Source organism: Dermacentor andersoni, chromosome 6 (genome assembly GCF_023375885.2).
Source record: "Dermacentor andersoni chromosome 6, qqDerAnde1_hic_scaffold, whole genome shotgun sequence".
Classification (NCBI taxonomy): domain Eukaryota; kingdom Metazoa; phylum Arthropoda; class Arachnida; order Ixodida; family Ixodidae; genus Dermacentor; species Dermacentor andersoni.
In genome coordinates, this window is record NC_092819.1 from 118612948 (window position 1) to 118633089 (window position 20142).

The 20142-nt window shown below is 44.2% G+C and overlaps 1 protein-coding gene across 3 annotated transcripts in view; it reads left to right on the top strand.

The window, feature by feature from the left end:
- LOC129382418 (uncharacterized) overlaps window positions 1-20142 on the top strand; it is a 216846-nt gene that overhangs the window by 51031 nt on the left and 145673 nt on the right. For all 3 annotated transcript variants that reach the window (XR_011895268.1, XM_055066304.2, XM_055066306.2), the window contains exon 3: window positions 16511-16608. Coding sequence is in view for 2 of the 3 variants with exons in the window: in XM_055066304.2 (XP_054922279.1) it covers window positions 16511-16608 (98 nt within the window). In the remaining variant the exon portion in view is untranslated. The remainder of the gene's footprint in view (window positions 1-16510; window positions 16609-20142) is intronic.

Here is a 20142-nt window from a genome sequence, read left to right on the forward strand (position 1 = left end):
TGCTGCTGTGGAGTACTTCACAGCCTTCATAATAGATGCCGCATCTAAATGCATACGTGAAGTAAGTGGCTCGGCATGCAAACGGTATGTCCCGTGGTGGAACGATGAATGCAGAATCGCACGTAGAAATCAGAACAAAGCGTGGGGGTTGCTACGCGCTTCGCCCACTGCAGAAAATCTTGTCAACTTTAAAAAAGTAAAGTCCCAAGGTAGGAGAACCCGCCGACAGGCCAGAAGAGAAAGCTGGCAGAAGTATTTATCGAGTATTAACTCGTGTACAGATGAGGCCATAGTCTGGAACAGGGTAAATAGAATTAGAGGGAGACAAACATATTCACTCCCTCTGGTAAATACACAGGGCGATACACTGCAAGATTAGGCAGACTCACTTGGGGAGCACTTTGAGAGCGTATCAAGTTCAATTCATTATTCGCAATCCTTCTTGAAATATAAACAAATAGAAGAACGTAAGCCATTAACAAGAAAATGTCGAGAGAATGAGCCTTACATCCGTCCTTTTAGTATTGCCGAATTGAGAGCTGCCTTGAGCGCATGCAAGAGCTCCGCACCAGGATCTGATAGAATCATGTATGAAATGGTCAAAAACTTACACAATGACAGGCAAGTTACACTACTCACACTTTTCAACACCATCTTGGATGCAGGGTGCCTTCCAAACGCATGGAAGGAAGCCATTGTGGTCCCTGTTTTGAAACAAGGCAAGGACCCTTCCTCAGTGGCAAGTTACCGCCCGATAGCCCTCACAAGTTGCATTTGTAAGGCGTTTGAAAAAATGATAAATCGGCGACTCATGCATTTGTACACAAACAGTTTTTCCTATCCATACTCCTCGATATGGAGAAGGCATACGACACAGCGTGGCGCTACGGAATCTTGAGAGACTTGTTAGAAATGGGCACCCATGGTAATATGCTTAACCTAATAGAAAGCTATCTGTCCAATCGTACCTTCCGGGTCAAAGCCGGCAATGTATTTTCACGTCCTTTTACGCAAGAAAAGGGTGTACCCCAAAGAGCCGTGCTCAGCTGCACGCTCTTTATCGAGAAGATGAACACGTTTCGTGCTTCTTTCCCGCCGGCCATCTTTTACTTTGTCTACATGGATGACATTCAAATAGCTTTCAAATCTTGTAACCTCGCAGTCTGCGAGAGACAGGTGCAGCATGGCCTGAACAAAGTGTCGATGTGGGCAGACAAAAATAGTTTAAAGATCAATCCTAACAAAAGTTCTTGTGTTCTTTTTACAAGAAAGAGAGGCCTGATCCCAGATCCTTGCTTAGAACTATGTGGACAACAGATACCCGTAAGCAAAGAACACAATTTTCTAGGTGTTATACTTGACTATAGACTCACTTTCGTCCCCCACATTAAACAACTTAAAGAAAAATGTCTGAAAACAATGAACCTAATGAAACTTCTATCCCAGACTACGTGGGGTAGTGACAGGAAGTGCTTAATTAATCTCTATAAGAGCCTGATTCGTTCACGATTAGATTATGGTGCCGTGATCTATCATTCTGCCGCCCCGAGTGCGCTAAAGATGCTAGACCCTGTTCACCATCTAGGTATCCGCTTAGCCACGGGCGCTTTCAGGACAAGTCCCGTTGAAAGTTTATATGCAGAATCGAATGAGTGGTCACTTCATATCCAGAGAACATACATCAGCCAAACATATTTTCTGAAAGTCCACTCTATACCTCAACATCCGTGCTATAATACAGTTAACGGGGTGACATGTGCTACACTCTTTCATAACGGTCCCTCCGTAAGACAGCCTTTCTCGCTGCGTGTGAGGGAGCTTAGTCATGAAATGCATGTCCCACTCCTCGAGCTTCGCCGAATGCATCCAGCCAAGCTGCTACCTCCTTGGTAGTGGCAGCTGATACAATGCGATATATCTTTTATGGAAGCTACAAAACACCTTCCAGAGATTGAAATCCAAATGCATTTCCGGGAACTCCAGCACAAATACTCCTGCACGGAGTTCTACACGGACGCATCGAAGTCACACGACGGGGTGTCCTATGCAGCCGTCAGTCCATCCTTCTCGGAATCCGACGTACTGCATCCGGAAACTAGTATCTTTACGGCTGAGGCCTACGCAATATTGTCGACCGTGAAGCATATAAGGAAATCAAAACTCCAAAAATCAGTTATATATACGGAATCCCTAAGTGTTCTGAAGTCTTTGATATCGTTCTGTAAGCACAAGAATCCTGTTATAATTGAGCTCTATTCCGTGTTATGTAAAGCATATGCATCTAACCAGCATGCGATTATATGCTGGGTGCCTGGCCATAGGGGCATCCAGGGTAACGTTCTAGTGGACCAGATGGCCACATCAATTTCATTGCATGCAGTTAATCCTACTGCTTCGGTCCCTGTCACAGACCTGAAGCCTTCCTTAAGAAGGAAACTGCGAAACCACTGGCAACGTATGTGGGACGCAGAAGTAAATAACAAATTGCACGTGATAAAGCCACAGTTAGGTTCTTGGCCCTCCGTAACAAAACACGGCGAACAGATGTCCTAATCTGTCGCCTCAGAATAGGACGCACATTTGGCACGCATAACGTCTTACTCACTGAAAATGATCCTCCAACCTGCGGTAGATGCGGGGAGAGGCTGACCGTCCTCCACGTCATCCTGGAGTGTCGGGCAGCCGAATCTGACAGAAGGAAACATTTTTCTCTAGCAAACCGGCAGCACATCCCTTTACATCCTGCAATGCTACTCGGCCCAGAACCTTTATTTGACGCGAACGCAGTCCTAAGTTTTCTGAAAGATGTTTTCTTGCATGTTGTTAGCCCCACATGTTCATAGTGGGTCCTCTCTTCACAGGATGCCACTGTGATAGCTCCCGTATAGCACATGCCTCTAGGCCCTTGTGTTTCAAGGGCTCTGGCGAGGCAGCAGTGCTCCAAGTAATTCTACCATGTTATATATTTTCTATTTTACATCATTCTTCCTCGATGGATTTTAATGTTCATAGTATTCGCCATTAGTCATCGCCATAATTTCATAGCACATAGATTTTACGCACTTTACAGAGACTATTTTTAGGCCACTTTACAGCCAAGTCACATCTTCCCTAATACATCGTCAACATTACCTCCTATCATAGCGCTCTTTGCCCAAACCTGGCCCTTGCGCCATAAAACACCACGCATCATCGTCATCATCGAAGCAGTGGTGACGCGTGGTATCACGTCGCGTGGTGCGGCGGTGCGGCCGCCGTCCCTACGTCTCCACTTGTATTTCCACCGTCTTGAGCCGAAGAATATTCTTCCCTGCGCCTGCCGGGCCTGCGGCCGTACGCCACCTTCATCCCGTGTGGGATGCCTCTTATTCAGTAATATCTTCTCCTTCCACAACGTGCATCGTAGATTAAAAGTCCCACATGCGCGGGAGTAGGCCTAAGCCTACCCTCGCCGTGTTTCAAACCCTCGCAGAACGGCGAAAAGTCCTCCCGCCGACGAAAATCCAGTATCGGTAGATTCCTCTTGACGTTTCACGTCTATTAAGGCATAACTCGCCCGCCCGCTTTGGCAGGGCGAAGCACTCGAGAACATTGATGAAAGCAGTAGCCGATGTCAAAGCGTCCGCACTATTCGACTTCTTCTTTCTCCCCCATGTACCCTGACAATTTTCGATTTATCTGGGGCAGAACTGAGCCCGCTGGCCCTGGCAAATTTTCAACTGGTGTTTCAGCCGTTTAGAATGTCTGCTGCTTGCTAGCCAGGGAACCACGGGTTGACCATAAAGTGTTATCAGCCGCATATAGGGTGCAGCGAAACGGCGGTACACCATCCAGTGCCCGCGCGAGCTTTCCTCCTCCCTGTGAGCAAAGCCTTTATGTAATCAAATGTGTTTGCAGAACATCCGTTGTTCTTTACTTCTGATAGGTTTGTCTTATGCGAGATGTTGCTGAAGGCTCCTTTTAGATCAAGGATTAGCATTAAATGTTTTCCTCCTTTGAGTATGGAGCTTCCTTTTGTAAAAGGAGTAACGTGTCTTGAGTGTAGAGGCCGCTGCGAAAACCCAGCATAGTGGCTGAGACTAGGCCATTGTCCTCTATCAAATTTTGAGGCCGAGTGTGAATAAGTCGTTCAAAAAGCTACACCCCCTTGGAGGAAGTCAGATGTATGGGCTTGATTGCCGGTAGGGTAGATTCTTCCCGGCTTTCAGTATCAGTACAATTTTGGCTTCTTTTCATTCATTGGGGATTTTCCCTTTGAGCCAATTGTGTTCTTTAGAATGTTTTCCCATTGCCTCTATGATCTCATCACTGAGGTTCCTAATCATTGCGTTTGTAATTTGACCTGTCCCAGTGGCAGTATTTCTCTAGGCCGCTTCAGCTGCCGCATACACCTCTCCCTTGATTATGGGGCGTCGATTCTTGTTTTTACATACGTGTAGTTAATCTGACTCGTAGTAGTATTGGTGTTTGGTCCGATGTCTGTCTTTAAACGCTTGTATTAATTCCTCATTCGTACCCGAAAACTCCGACATTATATGTTGTAATGTTCTGCTCGTCGGCGCTTTTGATTTTTTAGGGTGGAGCATCCCCCAGGATTCCGCACTTTTTCTTGCAGTGCTCAGAGCGTCCTACAGCGAGCTTCAGAGCTAGATCCATCGCCCTTTTACAATTTTCATAGCGTATTGATTCACCTCCATCGCAAGAGTAGCGATTCTGCGGAGAAGGTTCCTATTCATACTCTGGATTTTCCACCTCTTCAGTATGCTGTGCCAGCTTTTCATCAGGTAGAGCAGGTGCCTGTCTACTGTAGGCGCCTCTGCTGTTCTTGCGATGCGTTTATATATTGTTATTTGTGTGGTGATCTTATTCATTCTGAAGAATTCCCCATCGATTCTTGTATGGAGTCGGGTCGGGGATCGTATCTTTGGAACCTTTCCCGGTCAGTGAACACCACGTCTCCCATGACCATGCATAGTTTTGTGGTCGAGAGATAAATTCTCATTCAGGGGTGATCGCGGCCTATATACTGTTCGAGGTTTGTGCAGTTGGTGTCCTTAATATTATGTGCGAAGGGGAGGTCTGTCAACGTGTCTCTACTTACGTGCTACCCCTCCTAGTACGCGTGGTGGGTAGTGCAACTAGGCTGAGCTCAAGTTTTGGTATGGCGTGTTCGAGGCGTATTTAGTGGCAGAATCCCTCGGGTAACCGCAAGCGGTGCTCGATGTGTTAGACTCCCAACACCAGGAATCTGACTGTATCCGTAGGGAGTGTGACAAAGCCCTCGCTTTTATCGTGAGGACGACTGTATAGATTTACTGTCACAGTTCTCCCCTTGCCTCCCTTCATAGAATGGGGGCTACATTCTCTGTGCTCTACGTTTCCTACGCTATTCTTGCTAACGAGCCAACTTCCTGCAGGCATATTACTTCTGGCAGAATCAATGTAGGGTTTATCTAATTTTGGAGCACTGCTGGGCGCTTCTGAAGATTGCGATAGTTTTACCACCAAATCTCTAATTTGTCAGCACTTTTAATATTTGTTCATGCTACATTGACGTGTCCGCGTCGTCGTGGCCCGCGTTTGGTGGTTTGTCACCAACCGCGGTGCAGAGGGGGCTCTTGTTTGTTGCCCACTGCAAGCCTGCCTTGGCTTCGTTAACATACTGCCTGTGAGTTCTGTTCTTCTCCGATGAAAGCTTTAATTCCCGTCAGCTTATCCGCTGAAATTTATACAACTTTCCTACGTCCTCCCTGTTTTCCTAAACCTGGGTCTGCACTTCCTTTATTAGTTAGATACGTTGCGACCTGGCACCTAAAGTGTCTTTTACTATTCCTTCGCTCATTTCTCTTTACTCTTCGTATGTAGGACGCTTTCTCACCTCTTTCAAACCTTGGCTGGGGTTCCGTACCGACCGCGAGGTTTTATTTACAATACTGTACTGTAAGGCCTTCCGGGCTGTTAAAGGGAAAGCTTTAATTTGATTTGAAGTGTTCCACTGGCAGTTTCGAATTTTTCCTTCATTGATGAGTTTGCCCATTGGTACTCCGTACTGCGGGGCTATTTGATTGCTAAGCTGTTTAATTTCTTGAGGTAAACTTTTGTTCTCTTCTATAACTGTTTTGTACTGATGGCCATAAATTATTGGAGCACTGGGAGACGTGGCCCTCACGCAGCTCACCTGGTTTATTGTCCTGTATGTGGTGGCTGCCGCTTTCTCCTCTTTCATGGCCTGAGGGGAACTCTTCTCTCCACTGCTTCTTGATGTTTTCTTCAGGCTAGGTTTCTCGGAGGGCTCCTTGAGTTTATTTAATTTAGTTGGTTGTTGCTGGGTAAATTGATCCCGACCTTGCCGGCTCTGCTGCGCCACTTCTCTGTCGAAGCTGAAGCTGCGAGGAAGTTTTTACTGGTGTTGCTCGAGCTGCGGAAATTACCTCTCCATGTTGGTCCATTACGTTTATCTTCGGGGCTGCTCCACTCGCGATATTCGGGAAGCGAGGTGTTCTGTTATTTTTCTACACGATTTGTCTCCCGTAGCGTGCTGCTCACCGCATCTCGGGACATATTGGTGTCCTTGGTTAGTATTAGATGCGCAACACTTGGAGCATTCTTTGGCGGTTGGGTTCAGGCACACATGCTTTGTATGTCCTGTTGACCGACATATCTTTCAAATTTGCATCATGGGCCTATATGGGTAACAGATTGTATCTGCACCCATGAAATAGAGGTACCTACGTAGTATCTGGCCTGTGTGGTTATTATTACTGACTTCCAAGAGCCCAGCATCCTGGCTCTCTCTGTGTTTGCCCCTTGCATCCATATTCATAAGTTGTCCGTCAGTTCTGCCTGCCTCGTTTCGGGTGGCAGTCCGTGATCGGTACCTCGGAAGACGTTCTTAGGGTCTGCCACGTACGTGATAAAGGGGTGAATCTGTCCCCTGATTTTTATCTGGCTGATCTCTGTCATCCTGCCTGTCAGTTGTTCGTGTGATGTCAATGATGTGTCATTCGGAGTGGAACTGCAGTAAAAGTCTGTCCCCTCCAAATTTGTTCCGGCAGACCTCTATCACTGGAATAGAGAGCACTGATCCGAGTAGATTATTGACTGTGAGGCCCTCGCGCGGTGTCGCAGTAATCTTTTTATCCTCCTTTGGAAGTGGCGGTGTGCCGCGACGCTTTCTACGCCAGAAATCACGCTTGGTGTGGCTTTCCCCTCTTGCAGCGAAGACCGAGTTTTCTGACGATCTTTAATTTTTGTTTTCGGTTCCCGCCTCGTCTTTCTTCACGCTTTTCTAATGTGTGTTTTTTTAGTATACCTTAAAGAATTGTGTGCCAGTCGTCTTTTGTGCACACACGAGGAAGACCTGCCTCGGCGTTCTTCTCGTTGTCAAGAGACGGGTTAGTACACTCCCGCGTTTCCTGATTTAATTCTGCTCCTTGCGACATACTACTTGCTTCGCTTGGATGGTTCTCCAATGCATGAGAGGGGCAGGAAGCTCCTCGTCAAATTCCATATGATTGAGAAGTCGTAAAGGCTCTTTAGGCATAATCGGCTGAAGCAATGAAATGGGTCGACCGCGGCATTGCGCAGCTCTTAGTTAGGCTCACTTGTTTCTCGCCAATAACGTGGGATTCTGCAGTCAAAAGTCTTAATGTTACGTAAATGTGCCTAAGCTTTGGCTTCCTACTTGCTGAAGGAATGTCAGAAAAAGTCCGCTTTATGTTAGACCATCGGCGCACACACTCGTCTCTACATCCTGCATATGGGAGTGTCTCCAAGCCATTGGCCGAAGCCGTTCTTATAGTTGGCCCTGTCTGTACCTCGTTTCTTCTAATGTTGACATTTCCTAGTGGAAATATCTCTATGAAAATACTCATAGAGATACACAGGTCTTAGAAAACGGACGCGGAAGCTTGTAGTATGGGTGTTCCAAATGAAATTTTGGGGTGGGTCAACTGAAAATTTGGAAGTGGGCCAACCTAGAACTTGAGAACTCGCGGTGGGCCAAGTTAGATTTGGCAGTGAGCTAATCCAAATTTGCCGATATGCCAACTTCACTTGTAACGTCGGTCAAATAAAAACATGCGGGTGGCCAAACATGAAATTTGGGCATGGCCCAAATAAAAGTTTGGAATTGCACCGATTGTAAATTGGGGGGGGGGGGGGGACCAACTTGAAATCTAGCGCTGGACCAATTCAACTTTGGGAGTGGCCCAAATAAACTATAAAAAGTTTCCAACTTGAAATTTGAGGATGGCCCAGCCTAAATTTGGGAATGGTCTAACGTGGAATTTGAATGTGGGCCAAGTTGAAACCTGGGAGGTGGTCAAATTTATTTCGGGGTAGGCCAGCTTAAATTTCTCGGTGAGCCAAGTTGAAATTTGGGACGGGCTAACTTGAAATTTGGACGCGGGTGAACTTCAATAAGGGGTTGGCAGACTTTATATCTGGAGGTGGGTCAACTGAAATTTGGCGTGGGCCAGCCAGTATTATGGTGTGGGCCGCCTTAGATTAGAAAGTGTGCCAATTGAAATTTAATGTTTGCCAACCAAACACTTCAAGTTGGGCCACTGCCAAGTTTAAGCTTAGGCATTTCCAAATTTCGTTTGACCCTCCCAAAAGTTTTAAGATCGCTCATGTCCAAATTTTAGTTGGTCTACCCCTAAACTTCAAGTTGACCCGCCCCCAAATACCAGTTGGCCCACTACCACTATAAGCTTCCCTTGGTGTTTTAAATGACCCCTTTGTATCTCTATGGGTATTCCCTCTGATGAATGTGATCTTTTATTTAATATTGCCTAAAATCAGCAACGAGCGGCGGTAGTGTTTCCACTCTTGAGCTAAAAACTGTCACTGTACTCCACTGCTAACCACTATTCAAAATTGGGATGACTGTGCTGCCTTTTGTAGTTATGACCACGACATATGCGAAGGAGAGACATGGTGAAGACTTATCACTAAATCCCTTTTAAATCGGCCTATGTGTCCAAAGCTGTTATCAATCGCTAACTTGGTGGCTTGGAGTTCTTGCGTATGCTTTTTGACTTGCGTGATGCCCAACAAATATTGCATTGTTTTATAGATGTAATCACGAGGGGTGCATCGTTTTGCTCTACCTGCACTGATCCCGTCTTAAGAAAGAATGTCGAGTAAGCCCAAAGCACATCTCGATCAAGTGCTTGCCCCTCCACTTGTATACGATGCAGTCGCCAATGCTGACAAATATCAGGTTGTTGTTTCCGAGACGTTTCTTTAGGAAATCGCATCACCAAGTAAGGCATCACTGCACTGCCTGACAAAGTACAGGCCCTCCTCGCCTATCAACATCCAATGTCCGTAGGCAGTCGGTGTCGTTTTACCGTCTTTTTATATCTAAATAATTTGCTCTACTGAAGCCTCTTGAGGCGCTTCCTTCTACTTTAAATGGCGAGTCCGCCACTCTGCCTTGAAGCCCTGCCATCGATCAACCCTTTTCAGCTGTTAAGACCAAACTTGCTGATGCCACGCTCTTGCAACATTTTTACCAAAGGATGCCATTAGCACTATGGCAAATGCTTCTTCATTAGCCGTGCCAGCCGATCTTTGTAGTGGCTCGATGTTCCTTCATGCCACAGAAGGTGCGTGATACGGTGCTCCGACATAACTCTTTTTGGACGGAAGCTGCTCGCAGCCTACGTTGATGTCAAGCACTTGAGGCACTTACTGAAGTTCGAGAATTTGTCATCCTTGCCCAGCACAAGCCTCTCATTTCTACTATGCGTGTTTTTAGCGCCAACCATTCTCTAAGAGAGCTCCGTCAACTTGTTTTCTTTGCCGAAGTCGCGACTGACAGCATCAGGCAGTATCAGCCGTGCAGCTGACGCTGTGAACAGCATCGGCATCAACGCCACAACAGGTCTCCCTTAGTTTCCCTGACCTTTTCTCACAGCGACACAGGTGTCTGACTCCGGGCTTCCACGCCTCCGGTACTTTAGATTACTCTACCTGGAATACGTTCCCTTCCACTGACCACGGCATCACGCTCTGATGTGGTGTTTCAGCAAAGCGTATTAGCATGCATGTGAATTCTCTTTTTCGCCGTGCTGTTCTAGTGCAAAGGCTCTACTTGGCTCAGTGGGCGTTTTGCCGGTGTCCGGTGGTAGTAGCACACTGACTGGGAGCAGCGCTAAAATGCAAGCACAGTATGTAATTATTCGATGTCAAGTGTAGACAACGTCGTAATGTATAGAAGGTCGTCATGTAGGCATGCCAAGGTATTATGAACTAAGACATTTGAAAATAATATATGTAATGCGCTTGCTGGTAGACGGATTCAAGCCCAGGCACACCGGGAGTGCTTTGCAGTAAGAGCCAGAGGTGTTAAGTTGACACCACACCACCTGGTGTTGGAGAGATGAAGTAGCGCCTAGATCGCGCAGTGGGCATAGCGATTCGTGAAGTCACGAGAAAGTAGGAACTGTTTCTGTCTCGTTGCACTCGCTCTGCCATCCAGACGTACCGGCTTCGGAAGGCCTTATCACGGTACAGAACGTCTGCCTTCGTGCGCGCACCGACGTGCGGGACTGGGTCCATGCTTGCGCAGGCTGCACATATTTCAAGTTTCGACATCACACTAAGCCTCCATGTGGACAATTTCCGCTTCCTGATGAGCAGTTTGACACCAGACATCTAGATATCGACAGATCTTTGCCACTATCCCTTGGTTATATGTACTTTTTTGTGTGTAGTTATTGGCGCGCTCAATGGCCTGAACAGACTCCCATGCCTGGCATCACCTCGGACACTGTCAAACACCCACACTTTTCTATCTAGTTGGATCGTGCTGGGCCATCTATGCTGACTACTGACGGCGGCAAACAGTTTAAGTCCGTTCTTTTCATATCTCTCCCATGAATTCTGGGCTGTGTGCGCAATCATGTGTGCGCTGCTTGTCACCCAGCATTCAACGGTATCGTCGAGTGGCGGCATGGGCATTTGAAAGAACAATTGGGCTTCCCACGCGTACTAATGAGCGGCTTTCACATCTGCCAGTTGCACTACTTGGCCTTTGATCTACCGTCCAATTGGAGCTCCCCTGCTCAGCAGGTGAGATTGATTACAGTTCCACCTTCCGCTTGCCGCGTGATTTTGTCACTGCATATCCTACGGCCTATGTTATTGATACACTTTTATTGTGCAGTGTCTGCGAACTTTTATGCATACTTTCCGTCCTTCCATACTTCTGCTCACACGAATCGACGTGGCGTTCTCTTGCCCTGAAGCCTGCAGACGTCCTGTCATGTTTTCGCACGTATTTACGCGCCTCGTTCTCTTGAACGTGGCTATAACGGCCCCTTCTCAATCGCCAAACGCCCAGAACACCGCTTTCACCGCTTTACTATACTGCATATGACAGGTACTTATTCAACGAAGTTGGTACGACGGTTTGTTTCGAACCCGGATCTCTCAGAAGAGCAAGGAGGCGCACTACCTATTTGATCATATTTGATCAGGGGTGCGACACCGTGCGAAAGATTCCGGCCTTTGCTCTTTCAGGTCACTGTTACCAGTACCGTGTGCTGCGGGCTGTTGGGCTCCTTCTGGCTTGCTTTGGTTTCTATGCTTTGTTCCAGTTCAACATTATCCTGTTCGGCACCCAATCTTCGTGCAGTGAATGGTTTCACCTGATGGCAAAAGGGGAAGGCCTCCAGGTTGACCGACAGTTCATGCGCTGCACGCACCGGAGTACCCGACTTGTCTTGGCTTGTACCCGATTCCCGGCATCTGGACTTGCGACCGTTGACGCTTGGTATTCCAGCCTTGGATGGAAATGACCTCATCTGGCAACGTGCCTCTCCGGTCACGATAGATGGCCTGCGCAGTACCAGGTATACGCATCAGTCTGTCAATAGCCGGTTTGGAATCGACACCGCGGGAAGCATGCCACCCTTACGGTCTTTGCTCTTTCAGGTTGGTTACTTGAATATCGCTTCTTGTATAAGTAGCACCCATTGCTTCCTTGCGGTGTCGTGCCCAACAGAGCTTAGGGGCTTATTGAAGCGACTCTTGCGTTGTGCGTATGTATGTGGTACCATGCGTGAACTTTTATTATTACTAGCGGGTGATGTGGAGTCGAATCCTGATCCTATGGAGAAGTCGGAGGCCGACGCATTCGCGCTTGCCCTTTATGAAACACGTGATCTCACGGAAAGCCACGAAGCCTCACTTTCTAAACATGCTACCGCAGAGATCTAAAATAAACAGCTAAAGCGCAAACTAGAAATGCTTGAAAAAAAGAAAAAACAACGTCGCACGTCTCACAGACGGAGTAGGTGCGGATGCTGACGCTCTTCGTTTCATGTATAACAAGTTGAAAGCTCCTGACAACGAAATAAAAAGTTTATGTACGAAGGTAAATCAATGCTGCTCTGTCTGTGACCGCACCTTCTGGTTCGGCTGACGTTTTACGTGATTTCACGAACCAGCGGTCAAAAATTACGAATAGGTGCGATTATGCGGAAAATAGGTTGCGTCGGCCTAACCTTCTCCTTTTTCGCTCAAATCATGACCTCCAGTCACAATTGGGCAGTCTCAGAAGATGAGGTAGTGAAGTTTTGTTGAGATCACCTACGCATCTCCGTAAGAAGTTCGTAGCTAGAACGAGTGCAACGGCTAGGCAGATTTATCAAGAATAAACGAAGGCCTGTCATTGTCAAGTTTACCTTTTTCAAGGACAAAGAACCGATTTTTTCGAATGCACGTAAGCGTAAGGCACCCGCTTTTAGCATACGCGAAGATTTACATTTGCATACGCGAAGATTGCATACGCGAGAAGCGAGCCGTAAGATTCTCGAATACGCGAAGGCGCAAAACAAACCCTTCAAGCTATCCGTAGATAAGCTTCGCATTGATAATAATACCTACGTTTTCGATAATTCTAACAAGGTAGTTGTGCTGCCTAGGAGATTGCATGGGGCTAACATGTGCAGTCGTAAGAGGGGTCAGTTAATGACGTCATCCTTATCTGTGTCTTTTGCTAACATTCGAACTCTACTGCACAAGAGGGACGAGTTAATTTCTTGTTGAGATGATAGTGATGCTGACATATTAATACCCTCGGTTACCTGGCTCTATCCTCACGTAACTAATGACGAACTCTTCTCAGATAAGGACAACAATAACATATATCGATGTAAGCGTGTTGGTTAAAGAGGAGGCGGCGTGTTATAAGCGGTCTTATCGTTTCGCCTTGACCTAACCCTATGATAGAAATAACTTGGGCTTCATCCGCTACATCTTACGCTAAAACACTTTTAGGCTCATGTTATCACTCTGCGGACGCAAATTCTTCTTTTTCTGAGGAAATACGTGATAACATACAGCGAGTTACACAACTATATTCAGCTGACGTAATATAGCTTAGTGGGGATTTCAATTATCCGCTCACCGATCAGTCTGCTATGTCTACCACATGGCGCGCCTGATCAGTTTTTCTCGATTTAACTCTTGACTACAGCGTAACACGAGTTCTTATCCAATTCCACAGCGGTACCAAAATTCCACAGCTGTACTAGCTGGTTTTACCGACTGCACCACATACTACGTGTCCGACTTCTTATATAGAAGGATTTAGGGAACACAATCTGCCTAATTACCAAATTATACTACCTTTACCTTTTACAGTTTCAGCGACTAAAACTATTCGAGATTATAACCGTTGTAATTGGGATAGATTGAACACCGAACTAGGAGATTTTTATAACGAACATTTTATGCAGTCGTTTGCCTCAGGGAGCGTGAATGGGAATTGGTTTCTCTTTAAGCAAAAAATATTGCAATCAGTTGGCAAGTATGTGCCGCTAATCTTTATATCCAACGTTAAAAATAGCGCTTCGTTTACTAAACAACTTCGAACATTATGAAATAATTAACGTTTCTACAATACTGGGAAACGTAAAAATGTTGTGTCGTACTAGGTTCAATACAAGGATTCATTACGAGTTTGTGTAAAGCATTAGGCGCAGCAAAGATGAAACATTATACTCAGGACTTGCTTTCACTTATCAGAAATAATCCTAAAAAATTCTGGCACACAGTTTCTCCCTACAGTAAGTTTATTAATCGCATTATAATACACGATTAAAAACAATGTCCACTTTCTGACGAAGATTCTGCGGTTGCTTTCCATGCGTATTTCGCCCCTGTTCTTAAACAGGAAAATTGTCCCAATGTGCCATTTATTCCTTAACAACCCTTCTCTTCATTGCTCCAATCACCATCACTGCTGAGGGTATTGCGAACCTCGTCACGAATCTTAGTTTCTATTTCTCCTGGCATTCTTCAGATGAACGCTAAAATACTGAAGAATGCTACTGATATTTCCAGTCGCTTTCTTCGTTTCCTATTTAACCAGCTTTTATGACCAGGTGAGCCGCCTAATGAACGAGAGATTGGTAAAGTAGTTCCCCTTTTTAAATCCGGTGATAAACACTCGCCTTATAATTATAGAGCTATTTCACTACATACATATGCTGTAAATTACTATAACATATTATAGTTTCTCATATTTACGATCACTTCGAATCATATAGCTTTTTTTTCTCTAACCAGCATGGCTTCAGGAAAGGCTACACATATGACACTTCGTTATTTGAATTCACGGCTGACCTTCACTTTAATATGAACGCTAACGATGAAACCGATTGCCTCTTTCTTGATTTCGCTAAGGCGCTCGATAGTGTACCTCATTGCCGTTGCCTGTCCATTGTATTGATTCATTAACGCTTTCTTGGCTACGTAACTACTTGTTTTCGCGTTAGCAAATTACAGTGGTCAAGTTACAGCGTCAGCAACTTACAGTGTTCGTCTAACCCTTGTGACGTTACGCCCGGTGTCCCCCAAGGCAGCGTGTTAGGTGCATTATTTTTTTTAGTATATATCAATGACTTGTGCACTAACCTTCCATCCTCATTTAGGTTTCTCACTGACAACTGCGTCACCTACCGCAATATTAACTGTTTAGATGATCATTTTACTCTCCAAAATGACCTTGAACTGACATATAGATGGTGGGTAACTTGGCAGCTGTCCCTTATTGCCTCCAAATGTAAGTTAAGGTCATTTACTCAAAAGCGCACTAACTTTGTGTTTCACTATACATTTAATAATACCCTAGTTTCAACTGCCCCATCCTAAAAATATCTCGGCGTTTATCAATCATCGGACATAACCTGGACAACGCATGTAGCAACTGTCTTATCCAAAGCTTGTCAATCTTACGGCTACCTGCGCAGAAACTTGGGCAACGCGCCTGATAATGTACAAAAGTTAGCATATCTTACTTATGTTCCCCCACAACTGGAATGCGCTTCATCCACATGGTTAACCAATAAAGATTATCTCATTTGTATGTTGGAAGCCTTTCTGAATAGCGAAGCCAGATTCATCGCTGGCAACTACGACTATCGTTCGACCATTACCCGAATCAACACCTTGCACTTCAGTCATTGGAACGTCTGATCATTTGTCTTTTATGTCTATTTTACAGGTACATTTATAGTAATACTTTTGACCGTTTGGCGCTTCAAGCTCTTGCTCGCACATCTCGTCGCATTCACAACGCACTTTCAGTTTCATGCTCACTCATTATCAAACTCAGGCATTTAAGTTATCTCCACTACCTAGAGCTATTGCACATTGGAACGGTATCCCTGATCACATTGCATCCATCTCCAATCGTGAAACATTGCGTGATAATATTAAATAACGATGTTGCACTTTACTGTTTGTGTTATGTAATCACTGTTCCCCCCCCCCCCCCCCCTTACTCAATGTCCTTCAATGGGCCTGTAAGCTGATGTGAATGAATAAATAAATAAACAGATATACCCAGTGACTCAAGTAGGTGGGAAAGTGGTTACCTGGAGACATACATAGATATATACCGCAAACTGCGCGAAGTTCCCAAGTAATAATGCCAGGTGTGTTTAGAAAAGTACGTTTTGCGGAGCACAGCGAAGCGCCGGAAGTCACGAGTCTTTGATAAACCGAGGCTCTGTGGGAATAGGCCGGTGGTGATCACCGTCACTGAATTAAAATCTATTATTAGGTATTATTTTGATTATGTAATAGCGAGCAACACTGCGGGAATTCACCGTTGAACAGGCGCTGATGTATTTTCTCAGCGGCACCAGCCCAGTTTGGCCCTTTCTAACGAAAACAATTTACGCTCAGTAGATTTGTAAAATGATAAATGATAATACCCCTCGAGACAGGTCACCAAAAGTTAGGTTGTGGTAATGGAAATAAGCAGTAGTTTGCAAGAAACAAAGACTGAAGCCTTATTTGACTAAGCTTCACGAATAGTGCTATACGAATGAGATCATTTGAAACTTCATGTCTGTTTTCCATATAGTTGTTTTTTTCACAACATAAGGTTGGGCCAGCATCATAAAGTCAGCGTACATAACAATTGATTATGACAATTATCGTAAATATTTTCTGTTCTCTCAGTTTTCACTATCTCCTTTCTTAGTCTGGTCGATTTACCAAAGAACGAGTGGAGACCGCAATAACTAAGCCAGTTAAAAAAGGACTGACATTTAGAGTGTTCATGTACAGACCCGATACTAAGTAAGTACGATAATTTTTCTATTTGTTGAACACAGAGATGTTGTAACTCATTTTATTTCACTTCGAATGAATGATGAATATTGAAGCAATCAAGCGGAGCTCCTGCACGCTTTATAACTATCCAAGTAAGCCTGAAACTAGAGGCAGATTGATTTATGGAGAGAATATTCGAGCTTTAGATTGAGCATTCTTGCTGGATGTTGTCAAGCTGCATTGAATGCGTTACATGTAGGAGCTCTTTGCGGATGCATGCAACGGCCCTGCTGTTTCCATAAGAATGTCTCCAAATAGCTTTTATTTTAGAAAACCTTGTTTGTGATGCCGTCTAAAAAGTTTGCCGCTCACGCGCAACGCAAAACTGGGTAAAAACCCTTTAGGAGTTGGTGATGTGGCTTCATGCCACGAAAGGGCTCTAAGGCCTTCTGCATAGCATCATTGCTACGTCGCTTGCCTTTCATTATGCGCTGCTTCGTTGTAATATTCACAACATCATCCAATAAAAGAACAAATGCGTCATCTTATGGTCGAGAGCGACATGGCGACTTGGAGGAAATGAGAGGTAGAACAGGAGTGAAGAACAAGGATAACAACAACAACAACAACAACAACAACAACAAGAAAAAAAAAACAGAATAGCAAGCAGCTCATGTTTGCCTGTTACATTTGACTGCGATGACGATACTATGGGCACACCAGGTGTATTTTCGCTTTCGTCATCGGCGTCACGGGCAAGCTCCCGACATATTTATTTATTTTATTTATATTTACATACTGCAGCCCCGGGCGGGGTTTTAACAGGAGTGGCTAATACAATATAATACAAAAAAGCAAATACAATAGGCAGCAAAGAAAGAAAGTTAAGCGCAATGTTGAGGGAGCGCAGACAAGAATCCATTTAAGAGGGAGCTTTAGCTTAGGTGCTCCTATCTAAATACATGTAAAAGGAGAATTCGTTTTTCTCTTCAACCACTGCACCAAATTTGATGAGGTTTCTTTGCAGTTAAAAGAACAACTTAAAATCTAGCGACCGTTTGTTTCGAATTTTAAATTTAGGTTGTGAAGTTTTTATTAAAAATTGGCAAATATCAAACATTTTCAGCAAGCGATACTATCAAGTTCACAAATCTGCAACAAATAAACGAAAAATGATAATACAATTATGTTAGATTCATCTATTAGTACATCCAAAGCGGACAAAATTGATATGTTACACATGAATCTCCAAAAAACATAATAGCATGGAAATACAGCTTTTGCAGGACCATTGTAAACAACGTAAGAATTTCACGTAAGATGTAAAATTACAGTTAGAATTTTTTTCCTTTCAATGATCTAATGGATGCCGTTCACAGAACTGCGATATCTATTCTTGATGCGCAGTTATGAATTATTAAACTTCGTGCTTTGATTTTTTTTAACTTCCGAAATTTTAAAAATTTTTGTAACAAAATTCAAGCCTTAAATAGAAATTCCGCTTGAGTAGTCACTGGAATTTAACTTTCTCTCTCAAATGCAGCAAACTTCATTAAAATCGGTCCAGGGGTTATCTCAGAAAAACGTTTTTGCATTTTACATGTATTTCAATTGGCCGCGTCGGAGTTGGTCCCGAGCTAAAGCTTCCTTTTAATGGGAGAGAACGGTTGGTTCCTGGTAGCGAATTCTAAGTTTCAGTCATTTGAGGGAAAAGGCTATACTTAGAGTATTAGTGCGTGCAAGAAAGGGGGAATGTTAAGCACTTCATGTCTCCTACTAGAAGAGATTTTTGCAAAGGTGGTATATTCATTACTGGAGAGGCGACAAGACGAATGAATAATGCCGTGAAAATTTTTTATAGAATTAAAGTGTCGCTGTTCGGCGAGAGATGTTAGGTTGAGTAAGGACATGATTGACGATGGTGAGAAGTGGTGGTCATAACGTCGATAGATAAATCGAATCGCTTTCCTTTCGACGGCCTCAACTCTATTTCGTACTGCTTGTAGGGATTCCAAACGATACTACAATACTCAAGTATAGGGCGAAGAATTGTTTTATATAACAGCGATTTAGCGTCGCGCGGAGAATTAGATAGCGTACCACGTAAATAACCGAGTTCTTGTAGAGCTTTAGTCGTAATGGAATCAATGTTCCCTGACCAGGACAGGTTAGTGATGTAAGTGAGATGAATATATTTATTTTCAAAAACGCCTTGAATTAGATTGTCAATAAATTCGCAGCCGAAAAAGAATGCGATAGCTTTATTAAGGAAGGACATCACAATAGTCTTAGGGTAGTTAATATTAATTTTCCATGTTTCACACCATTTGGAAAATCTGAGGAATGATTAAGTAAGGCGAACATGATCAAAGCGAAATGAAATGGCGTCATATAATGCGCAGTCATCTGCACACATTCAGACTTTAGATGATATCCGACGTGCTAAATCATTAGTACATAGTAAGAAAAGAAGAGGACCGAGGACCGATCCTTGAGGGACGCCTGGGGACACGTCCACCACCGAGGAATTGATCGAGTTAAAGCTTACGAATTGAGAGCGGTGAGACAAAAAAAAAAACTCTCTATCAAGTTCACTAATTGAGGGTTCTTAAGAATGACATTTAGTTTCGACAGTTGTTTTGAGTGAAGTACGGTACCGAAAGCTTTGGAAAAATCTATGAGTACACCGTCCATTGGAAATTCCTTATCCAGGTTCGAAGCTATGTCATGCGTGAACTCTACAAGTTGTGTTATTGTGCTAAATCTGCGTCTGAATCCATGCTGTACATTCGAGAGAATGTTATTTGATTAAAAAAATTCCACAATGTGTTTGTATAATATATGCTCTACTATTTTTCATGAATATGGGGTTAAAGATATTGGCTGGTAGTTAGACAGATGTTGCTTACTCCCTGACTTATGTAACGGAAGCACCTTAGCCATCTTTCATGATGAACGCACTATACCAGAAGTTAGTGATTTCTTGAAGATAGGAGTAAGATAGCGTGAAGTCCATAAGGCATACCAAACGAGGAAAAAAATTCGGGATTCCATCAGGCCCTCACTTTTCTTTGTTAAATACATAGTATGAGGTTTAAGACACCTTCTGTGCTAAGATATGCTTAATGGGGCAAGTTGGATAATTGCAGGAAAAGGTGGAACAATATAATTATCCCAAGTAAAAACTGACTTAAAGTATTCGTTGAAGGAGTTGATGATTAACAATGAATCACTAGTCATTTCGTTGTTGACACATAAAGATATACAAGAGCTGGCAAGAGGAAAAATGGAACTCCAGAACTTATGCAGGGTACTTGTCAACAGGAGCGGCAGCTGCACGCTATAAAAAGTCTTTAGCTGATTTATATTTTGACCAAAGATCCTCCTTTGCATTAGCAAACCTAGCAGTGTGTACGAGGCTATGAGAGAGAGAGAGAAAAGATTTATGTCATGAGATTCGGCAACTTCCTCGCAGGGTTATGAGAGTACTTCAATTTTCTAAGCCTGCGAGCACAGCGTGAAAGTTGTATATCTCTGTTGATCCCAAGGATTTTATTAGTT